This window comes from Trematomus bernacchii, unplaced genomic scaffold, assembly GCF_902827165.1.
Source record: "Trematomus bernacchii unplaced genomic scaffold, fTreBer1.1, whole genome shotgun sequence".
NCBI classification, from domain to species: domain Eukaryota; kingdom Metazoa; phylum Chordata; class Actinopteri; order Perciformes; family Nototheniidae; genus Trematomus; species Trematomus bernacchii.
Window position 1 is genome coordinate 14286 of NW_022988000.1, and position 9590 is coordinate 23875.

The 9590-nt window shown below is 44.4% G+C and overlaps 1 protein-coding gene and 9 non-coding genes across 10 annotated transcripts; all 10 read left to right on the forward strand.

The window, feature by feature from the left end:
• Positions 1-328: 328 nt before the first annotated feature.
• LOC117472078 (proteasome subunit alpha type-3) lies at positions 329-8814 on the forward strand. The gene is made up of 11 exons (XM_034117224.1): positions 329-438; positions 2844-2926; positions 3143-3266; positions 3782-3883; positions 4075-4148; positions 5338-5410; positions 5973-6038; positions 6335-6381; positions 7028-7095; positions 7521-7585; positions 8665-8814. Exons 1-11 carry the CDS (start codon positions 418-420, stop codon positions 8707-8709), a joined length of 768 nt encoding a protein of 255 aa, XP_033973115.1. The 5' UTR covers positions 329-417; the 3' UTR covers positions 8710-8814.
• Positions 2196-2277, forward strand: LOC117472090. The gene has a single exon (XR_004554869.1). It is a non-coding gene; the product is annotated as a small nucleolar RNA SNORD53/SNORD92 (small nucleolar RNA).
• LOC117472091 lies at positions 2979-3060 on the forward strand. Its single transcript, XR_004554870.1, has one exon. It is a non-coding gene; the product is annotated as a small nucleolar RNA SNORD53/SNORD92 (small nucleolar RNA).
• LOC117472084 lies at positions 3443-3524 on the forward strand. The gene has a single exon (XR_004554863.1). It is a non-coding gene; the product is annotated as a small nucleolar RNA SNORD53/SNORD92 (small nucleolar RNA).
• On the forward strand, positions 4539-4616 carry LOC117472088. The gene has a single exon (XR_004554867.1). It is a non-coding gene; the product is annotated as a small nucleolar RNA SNORD53/SNORD92 (small nucleolar RNA).
• Positions 5483-5564, forward strand: LOC117472087. The gene has a single exon (XR_004554866.1). It is a non-coding gene; the product is annotated as a small nucleolar RNA SNORD53/SNORD92 (small nucleolar RNA).
• LOC117472083 lies at positions 6174-6255 on the forward strand. The gene has a single exon (XR_004554862.1). It is a non-coding gene; the product is annotated as a small nucleolar RNA SNORD53/SNORD92 (small nucleolar RNA).
• LOC117472085 lies at positions 6833-6914 on the forward strand. Its single transcript, XR_004554864.1, has one exon. It is a non-coding gene; the product is annotated as a small nucleolar RNA SNORD53/SNORD92 (small nucleolar RNA).
• LOC117472086 lies at positions 7339-7420 on the forward strand. The gene has a single exon (XR_004554865.1). It is a non-coding gene; the product is annotated as a small nucleolar RNA SNORD53/SNORD92 (small nucleolar RNA).
• On the forward strand, positions 8511-8590 carry LOC117472082. Its single transcript, XR_004554861.1, has one exon. It is a non-coding gene; the product is annotated as a small nucleolar RNA SNORD53/SNORD92 (small nucleolar RNA).
• Positions 8815-9590: the final 776 nt, after the last annotated feature.

The window sequence follows — 9590 nt, forward strand, 5'->3', positions numbered from 1 at the left end:
GGAATTGGGTGGGGGAGACAGAAGGGGAAGCGCAGCATGTTAATTACAACCCTAACATCCATGATAAATATGACACCCTTCTGTCTGAGAACATTTCATAGCCAGGAAACCTACATATATATTGAATCACTGAAAATTCCCATCATATGTTGTTTTACAGGATTTGAGGTGTTATTTTATTTATTTTAATTGGCTGTTGTTGTGGATTGAGAAAGTGAACTGTGGGTATATTCCCTCTGGAGCCGACAGGTGGCGGCAACGCGCCATTAAACTGGATCCTAACCGCCGGGAAACCAGAAGAAGAAGAGAGGATATAGAGATTTATTTTCAAACTCAAGGCTCTTATTGTGGAGGGGCAGCCGGAAGCAGTGCGGAGCGACCGATGAGAAGCTTCGCTGGATCAGAGTCTGAGAGAAAATGAGCTCCATCGGAACCGGGGTGAGTTTACCTTTAACTCTCTCAATGTGTCCCCGTTTTACCCTCTTTACTCTGAGTATACACTCTACTGGGAATATACCCTTTACTGGGAATATCCACTCTTAAACCCGTCCATTATACCATGTAGCATGCGAGCTAGCGTGTTAGCCTGCTGAGTCACAACGAGGCATGCTAACACAAGCTAACAGGAGATAACAAGAGAAATGACAGCATTCACAGTTTTAATATTAATTTCATCTGTACTTTTATAGATAACTTAAAATGAAACATGTCTCTATTGTACTTACATATAATGAGTAACTTTAGGAACGCAAATGAGTCAGCAAATAAATAAATAAGACTCCATGCTAACTGTTAGCTGTTAGCTCGCAACCGAACTCCGTTTAGAAATAAACAGTTTTGAGATGTGTCGCTGAAATTAATCCCTAATTTATATACTTTAACACTTTTTATGTTCTCTTTAACTGCTTTAATGTAATCGGCCGTCATGATACTCCCTTAAACATACATGAATACACTTTAAATCCACATAATGAGCTAACAGAAGCGAAAACGAAAGCATTCAGTTGTTATACTTAGTTTAGTTTCAGTTTGTAGGTAATACTTTGATTAAAAGACCATGAATCAAACGCATCTCTCTGTCTTCATAAAATGAGTAACTTTAGGAATATGAGTAAATAAACAGATGCTAACTGTTAGCTGTTAGCTCACACCCAGACTCCCTTTCTACGTTAGTCGTGTTTTTATATATTATCGTGTTTTATTTATTTTATTCTCTCTGCGTTTTAATCACAGTTTTTAAATGACCCTTTTATAATGCGTGTCTGCTGCTCTATTCCTTCATCTTTTTAATTTAGTGAAACACGTTGCCTTGCCTCGTGTTGAAACGGGACGAGTGGTTTATCCCTGATTTATCTTTCTCTTTTCTGTTCTCAGTGTTTCTGTTCAATCAGCCTTCATATTACTACCTTAAATAGACTTTAACTCACCTTAAATAGACTTTAACTCACCTTAAATCCTCATTACAGCTGGGCAGAGGCCCCCCATTGTACCCTCTGAAACAGATTAAATGCAGATACAGTTTACAGGTAACACTTAATGAAACACACCTCTCTGTTTCTAAATATACTTTAGAGTAACTTCAGGAATATCAATGAGTCAGCAAATACATAGGCAGACTCCATGCTAACTGTTAGCTGTTGGCTCAAAACCAAACTCCCTTTAGACACACATCAGTTTCAAACTGTGAAGTTTATCCATGATATAAATATGTTATCTTTGAACTGTCTGTTCAATCAGCCTTCATTCTACCTTCAATAGACTTTAATTCACTTTGAATCATTATGAGAGCTGGGCAGACGCACAAGCTTCACTTAGTTAGATCTGACTCAGTTATAGCAGCAGTGTGTTCAGGTGTATCTACCGTAGAGAAGACGTGGCTTTAGTCGTTCTACAGGTCATGTTTTCAGCTGCAAATTAATGAGTTTGTCCCAATTTTTTAATTCATATAAAACACTAAGTGGTTTTTTAATTGGCTCCATGTCTGGTTTAAGAATCATGTGACCCCGTGGTTAGTTAGTTACAGTAGCTGCCTTTAACCCTCATTAACACACAGGTAACCATGGGAACATGTGTTGGTGAGTTAATAGTGACTCAGGTGAGCAGTCAGGTGTGTTCAGGCTGTATCTGTCCTGTGGGGAGGAGTGTAACTCACCACGGGGTCACATGACCCAGGAGAGCTGTGATTGGCTGTCGGGGAGGAGTGATGAAGATGAGAACGGTTTCGCTAAAACTGCTGATATCCTGTGATGTCACACCTTCTCTTGGCTGTCTGACCAATCCGCTGCCAGCTCACCTCCAGCTCATTTTGGGACGTTAACTCTGTTAGCATTAGCGGTTAGCTCGTTGAAGTCATGTGACCGTGCTGTAGTTCCTTTATAGCCCAACATTATGAATGAATGATTTTGTCCCAATTTTAAATTGATAAATGAATATAAAAGTGGTTTGTAATTGGCTCCTTGTCTGGACTTAAGGTTTTTTCTCCATAAGTTAAACCCCATAAAATGTTATTATATCTCAATCAAACTATTTATTAGGACATTTCAAACAATGCATCTACTAAGCAGCAGATTGACCCCAGACATTTGATGGTGTCACAGAATCAGAAGGGACCCTTCTTATGGATTTACACTTGGTGTTATTTTGCATCTGCACTGTATATATATATATATATATATATATATATATATATATATATATATATATATATATATATATATATATATATATATATATATATATATATCTATATATATATATATATATCTATATATATATATATATATATATATATATATATATATATGTGTATAAATATTAATATATTAACTGTGTGTGTCCTGCAGTACGATCTGTCCGCCTCCACCTTCTCTCCAGATGGACGGGTGTTTCAGGTGGAGTACGCCATGAAGGCCGTGGAGAACAGCAGGTAAATAACCACGTGGTCACATGACTCAGGGGCGCTGTGATTGGCTGTCGGGGAGGAGTGATGAAGATGAGAACGGTTTCGCTAAAACTGCTGATATCCTGTGATGTCACACCTTCTCTTGGCTGTCTGACCAATCCGCTGCCAGCTCACCTCCAGCTCATTATGGGATGTAACAGAAACATGTTAACTGTCATTAACTGAGGTGTGTGTTTTCAGCACGGCCATCGCTATCCGCTGTAAGGATGGCGTTGTGTTCGGGGTGGAGAAGCTGGTTCTGTCCAAACTGTACGAGCAGGGCTCCAACAAACGCATCTTCAACATCGACAGACACGTCGGCATGGTAACCACACACACATTAACCACCTTTAGCTTAGCGATGGTGAAGTCATGTGATAGCATTACAGTAGCTGCCTTTACTGCTCATAAACACAAGTAACCATGGGAACAGGTGTTAGTGAGTTAATAGTGATTCAGGTGAGCGCTCAGGCTGTATCTGTCCTGTGATTGGCTGTCGGAGAGGAGTGATGAAGATGAGAACGGTTTCGCTAAAACTGCTGATATCCTGTGATGTCACACCTTCTCTTGGCTGTCTGACCAATCCGCTGCCAGCTCATTATGGGATGTTAACTCTGTTAGCATTAGCGGTTAGCTTGTTGAAGTCATGTGACCGTGCTGTAGCTCCTTTATAGCCCAACATTAGCCTCCTTTAGCTTAGCGGTGGTGAAGTCATGTGACCGTGCTGTAGCTCCTTAATAGCCCAACATTAGCCACCTTTAGCTTAGCGGTGGTGAAGTCATGTGACCGTGCTGTAGCTCCTTAATAGCCTCTCTTGAATAACTCTTGTCCTCTCTCTAGGCGGTAGCTGGGCTGCTAGCTGATGCTCGCTCTCTCTCTGAAGTGGCGAGAGAGGAAGCCTCCAGCTTCAGATCGAGCTACGGACACGACATTCCCCTCAAGGTGCGGCTCTTACTCATGTAATCTCTATGGTGCAGCTGATGCTAAGCTAACAGTGTCTCCTCTGGTTGATGCTAAGCTAACAGTGTCTCCTCTGGTTGATGCTAAGCTAACAGTGTCTCCTCTGGTTGATGCTAAGCTAACAGTGTCTCCTCTGGTTGATGCTAAGCTAACAGTGTCTCCTCTGGTTTCAGCACCTGTCGGAGAGAGTGGCCATGTACGTGCACGCCTACACTCTGTACAGCGCTGTGAGGCCGTTCGGCTGCAGGTGAGTTACTGCACTCCGAGTGATGCTTTCAGGGACATCAGCTGATTCACTGAGCATGCTGCGTTCAGGGACATCAGCTGATTCACTGAGTGTGATGCGTTCAGGGACATCAGCTGATTCACTGAGCGTGATGCGTTCAGGGACATCAGCTGATTCACTGAGCGTGATGCGTTCAGGGACATCAGCTGATTCACTGAGCGTGATGCGTTCAGGGACATCAGCTGATTCACTGAGCGTGCTGCATTCAGGGACATCAGCTGATTTACTGAGCGTGATGCGTTCAGGGACATCAGCTGATTCACTGAGCGTGATGCGTTCAGGGACATCAGCTGATTCACTGAGCGTGCTGCGTTCAGGGACTGCAGGACTATTTAAACCTCAGTCTGCAGGGTGGGATGATGAGAGTCAGAGGTTTCGCTTAAAAAGCTGAACTCCTGTGATGTCATATCCTCTTGGCTGTCTGACCACTCTCTCACTCACACACACTCTCACTCTCACTCACACTCACACACACACACTCACACACACACTCTCACACACACACTCACACTCTCTCACACTCTCTCATACACACACACTCTCTCATACACACACACTCTCTCATACACACACTCTCTCTCACACACACACTCTCTCACACACACTCACACACACACACAGTCTCTCTCACTCACTCACACACTCTCTCTCTCTCTCTCACACACACTCTCTCTCTCACACACACTCTCTCTCTCTCACACACACTCTCTCTCTCTCACACACACACTCTCTCTCTCACACACACTCTCTCTCTCACACACACACTCTCTCACACACACTCTCACTCACACACACACACACTCTCTCTCTCACACACACTCTCTCTCTCACACACACTCTCTCTCTCACTCACACACTCTCTCTCACTCACACACACACACTCTCTCTCTCACTCACTCACACACACTCTCTCTCACACACACACTCTCTCACTCACACTCTCTCTCTCACTCACACTCTCTCTCTCACTCACACTCTCTCTCTCACTCACACTCTCTCTCACACACACACTCTCTCACTCACACTCTCTCTCTCTCTCACACACACACTCTCACACACACTCTCTCTCTCACACACTCTCTCTCACACACTCATGACACATGAAATCAGAGCTTCCATGTATTAAAGAAAGATATATCTGTGTGTCTAGCTTCATCCTGGGCTCTTATGATAAAGACGACGGTCCTCAGCTCTACATGGTCGACCCCTCAGGCATCTCTCACGTGAGTTACATCATTATTATGGGATGTATCAGGTGTGCTCAGGCTGTATCTGTCCTGTGATTGGCTGTCGGGGAGGAGTGATGAAGATGAGAACGGTTTTGCTAAAACTGCTGATATCCTGTGATGTCACACCTTCTCTTGGCTGTCTGACCAATCCGCTGCCAGCTCACCTCCAGCTCATTATGGGATGTAACGGAAACACTTTACTGTCATGCTGAATGTAATAAAGCTGTTATTGAACAGTGATGATGATGATGAAGAGCTCTCTCCTCAGGGTTATTGGGGCTGTTAATGAATGGTGGTGATGATGATGAAGAGCTCTCTCTCCTCAGGGTTATTGGGGCTGTTAATGAATGGTGGTGATGATGAAGAGCTCTCTCTCCTCAGGGTTATTGGGGCTGTTAATGAATGGTGGTGATGATGATGAAGAGCTCTCTCCTCAGGGTTATTGGGGATGTTAATGAATGGTGGTGATGATGATGAAGAGCTCTCTCTTCTCAGGGTTATTGGGGCTGTTAATGAATGGTGGTGGTGATGATGATGAAGAGCGCTCTCTCCTCAGGGTTATTGGGGCTGTGCGATCGGGAAGGCTAAACAAGCAGCGAAGACTGAGATCGAGAAACTGCAGGTGAGAGTTAGCATCTGAAGCTAATCAATAACAGATCATTCACCAGGTGCAGAGAGGAAGCTGGGCCTGTCACGTGACTCAGGTGAGCAGACGGGTGTGTTTAGAGAGAATCTGAGGCTGTGATTGGCTGTCGGGGAGGAGTGATGAAGATGAGAACGGTTTCGCTAAAACTGCTGATATCCTGTGATGTCACACCTTCTCTTGGCTGTCTGACCAATCCGCTGCCAGCTCACCTCCAGCTCATTATGGGATGTAACAGACATGTTTCCTGTCATTAACTGAGGTGTGTGTTTCAGATGAAGGACATGACGTGCAGGGAGGTCGTGAAAGAGGTCGCTAAAATGTGAGTAAACATCCAAACTAACCTTTATTGACACGGAACAGCAGACATCAGTACATTTGAAACATCCAAAACTAACCTTTATTGACACAGAACGGCAGACATCGGTACATTTGAAACATCCAAAACTAACCTTTATTGACACAGAACGGCAGACATCGGTACATTTGAAACATCCAAAACTAACCTTTATTGACACAGAACGGCAGACATCAGTACATTTGAAACATCCAAAACTAACCTTTATTGACACAGAACAGCAGACATCGGTACATTTGAAATAACATAACATTTGGCCAACACTCGTTTTTACTGAATAGAGCCTGAATGCATCATAGTGTAACTGTGTAAACTCAGTTAGCATTAGCTCGTTGTTCACAGATCCAGAACCAGCTTACTCAGGTGAGCGCTCAGGTGTGCTCAGGCTGTATCTGTCCTGTGATTGGCTGTCGGGGAGGAGTGATGAAGATGAGAACGGTTTCGCTAAAACTGCTGATATCCTGTGATGTCACACCTTCTCTTGGCTGTCTGACCAATCCGCTGCCAGCTCACCTCCAGCTCATTATGTGATGTAAACTCTGTTAGCATTAGCGGTTAGCTCTCGCACCAGAACCCGTTTAGATTTACACGTTCTCCTGTGTCTCTGCAGAATCTACATCGTGCACGATGAGGTGAAGGACAAGGCCTTCGAGCTGGAGCTCAGCTGGGTGGGAGAGGGTGAGTCCACCAATCACAGCGCTGCGTTTCTTCTTCTGTCCTCTCTCTACCTGTCTTTCATATTTATTAAACAGAATAAATAAACAGTTATACTAAAAAATAAATGTTACAGAAACGATTGGTAGCATTACAGTAGCTGCCTTTAACCCTCATGAACCCAGGTAACCATGGGAACAGGTGTTAGTGAGTTAACAGTGACTCAGGTGTGCTCAGGCTGTATCTGTCCTGTGATTGGCTGTCGGGGAGGAGTGATGAAGATGAGAACGGTTTCGCTAAAACTGCTGATATCCTGTGATGTCACACCTTCTCTTGGCTGTCTGACCAATCCGCTGCCAGCTCACCTCCAGCTCATTATGGGATGTTAACTCTGTTAGCATTAGCGGTTAGCTCGTTGAATTTGAAGTTAACTCTGTCTCTCTCCTCAGTCACAGACGGACGACACCAGCTCGTTCCCAAAGACGTTAGAGAGGAGGCGGAGAAATACGCCAAGGTGACACACACACCTCACAGACACACCTTACACACACCGTACAGGCACACACCTCACAGACACACACCTACCTCACAGACACACCTACCTCACAGACACACCTACCTCACAGACACCTACCTCACAGACACCTACCTCACAGACACCTACCTCACAGGCACACACCTCACACACACACCTCAGACACACACCTCACAGACACACACACCACAGACACACACCTCACAGACACACACCTCACAGACACACACCTCACAGACACACACCTCACAGACACACACCTCACAGACACACACCTCACAGACACACACCTCACAGACACACACCTCACAGACACACACCTCACAGACACACACCTCACAGACACACACCTCACACACACCGTACAGGCACACACCTCACACACACCGTACAGGCACACACCTCACACACACCGTACAGGCACACACCTCACACACACCGTACAGGCACACACCTCACACACACACCTCACAGACACACCGTACACACACACCTCACAGACACACACACCTCACAGACACACACCTTAAACACACACACACCTCACAGACAGACACACACACACACACCTTACACACAGACACACACACACACCTTACACACAGACACACACACACACCTTACACACAGACACACACACACACCTTACACACAGACATACACACACCTCACAGACAGACATACACCTCACAGACAGACACACACCTCACAGACAGACACACACACCTTACTCACAGACACCTTACAGACACACACACCTCACAGACACACCTTACACACACACACACCTCACAGACAGACACACACACACCTTACACACACACACCTCACAGACAGACACACACACACACCTCACAGACAGACACACACACACCTAGGACACACACACCTCACAGTCTGCAGGGTGGGATGATGAGAGTCAGAGAGGTTTCGCTTAAAAAGCTGAACTCCTGTGATGTCATATCCTCTTGGCTGTCTGACCACTCTCACACACTCACTCACACTCACTCACACACACTCTCTCACACACACAGACTGACAGTGTTGTTGTGTTGCAGGACTCTCTGGAGGAGGAGGATGACTCCGATGAAGACAACATGTAGACCCTTCTTCACTTTATTTTGTATGTTTTGTAGTTCATGTACTTTCATGTCGTTTCATTTGGTTTGAATTTCCGCTTCCAAAATAAAAAAAAAAGACCAGTTGGAGAAAGTGTGTGTTTGTTCTCGGTCTGATGAACTCATAAACGACTGACAGAGGAAAGTCAATCTTCCACTTTGTGTGTACAGAGAGATCGAGATACCGTTTCCCACAATCCAGAATATAAAAACAAATATCAAACATGTGTACACACAGTCAAAGACACATGTTGACATGTTGACACGTCACTCTTGATACTAGAGTGGATCCGCTGCTTCGTCACCCATCTGAAGAAAGGCTGGTTTTAAGCCTCACTGTTCTCATAAACTGTTTCATATTCCTCACACACTTCATGTATTTATAATATCCTGCTCTATATTTTGTACATTGGTATTTCAACATGTACATTTTCTATTTAATGCTATTTTATTTCTATTTGAGATGTATTAAGAATTGTTCGACTCTTTCATTTCTCATGTGCAATGCCTTGTGTTTTTACGCTGCTGCAACGCATCAATAAAGTGCTTATCGTAAACTAACACACGGATTATTAAGTAGTTGGAACAGTTTAAAGTGTCTCTGAACAGTCTCCATCCCTTAGCTCAGTTTAAAGTGTCTCTGAACAGTCTCCATCCCTTAGCTCAGTGTAGTAAGTGTCTCTGAACAGTCTCCATCCCTTAGCTCAGTGTAGTAAGTGTTTCTGAACAGTCTCCATCCCTTAGCTCAGTTTAAAGTGTCTCTGAACAGTCTCCATCCCTTAGCTCAGTGTAGTAAGTGTTTCTGAACAGTCTCCATCCCTTAGCGCAGTGTAGTATGTGTCCCTCACCTGTGGGACACACCTGTC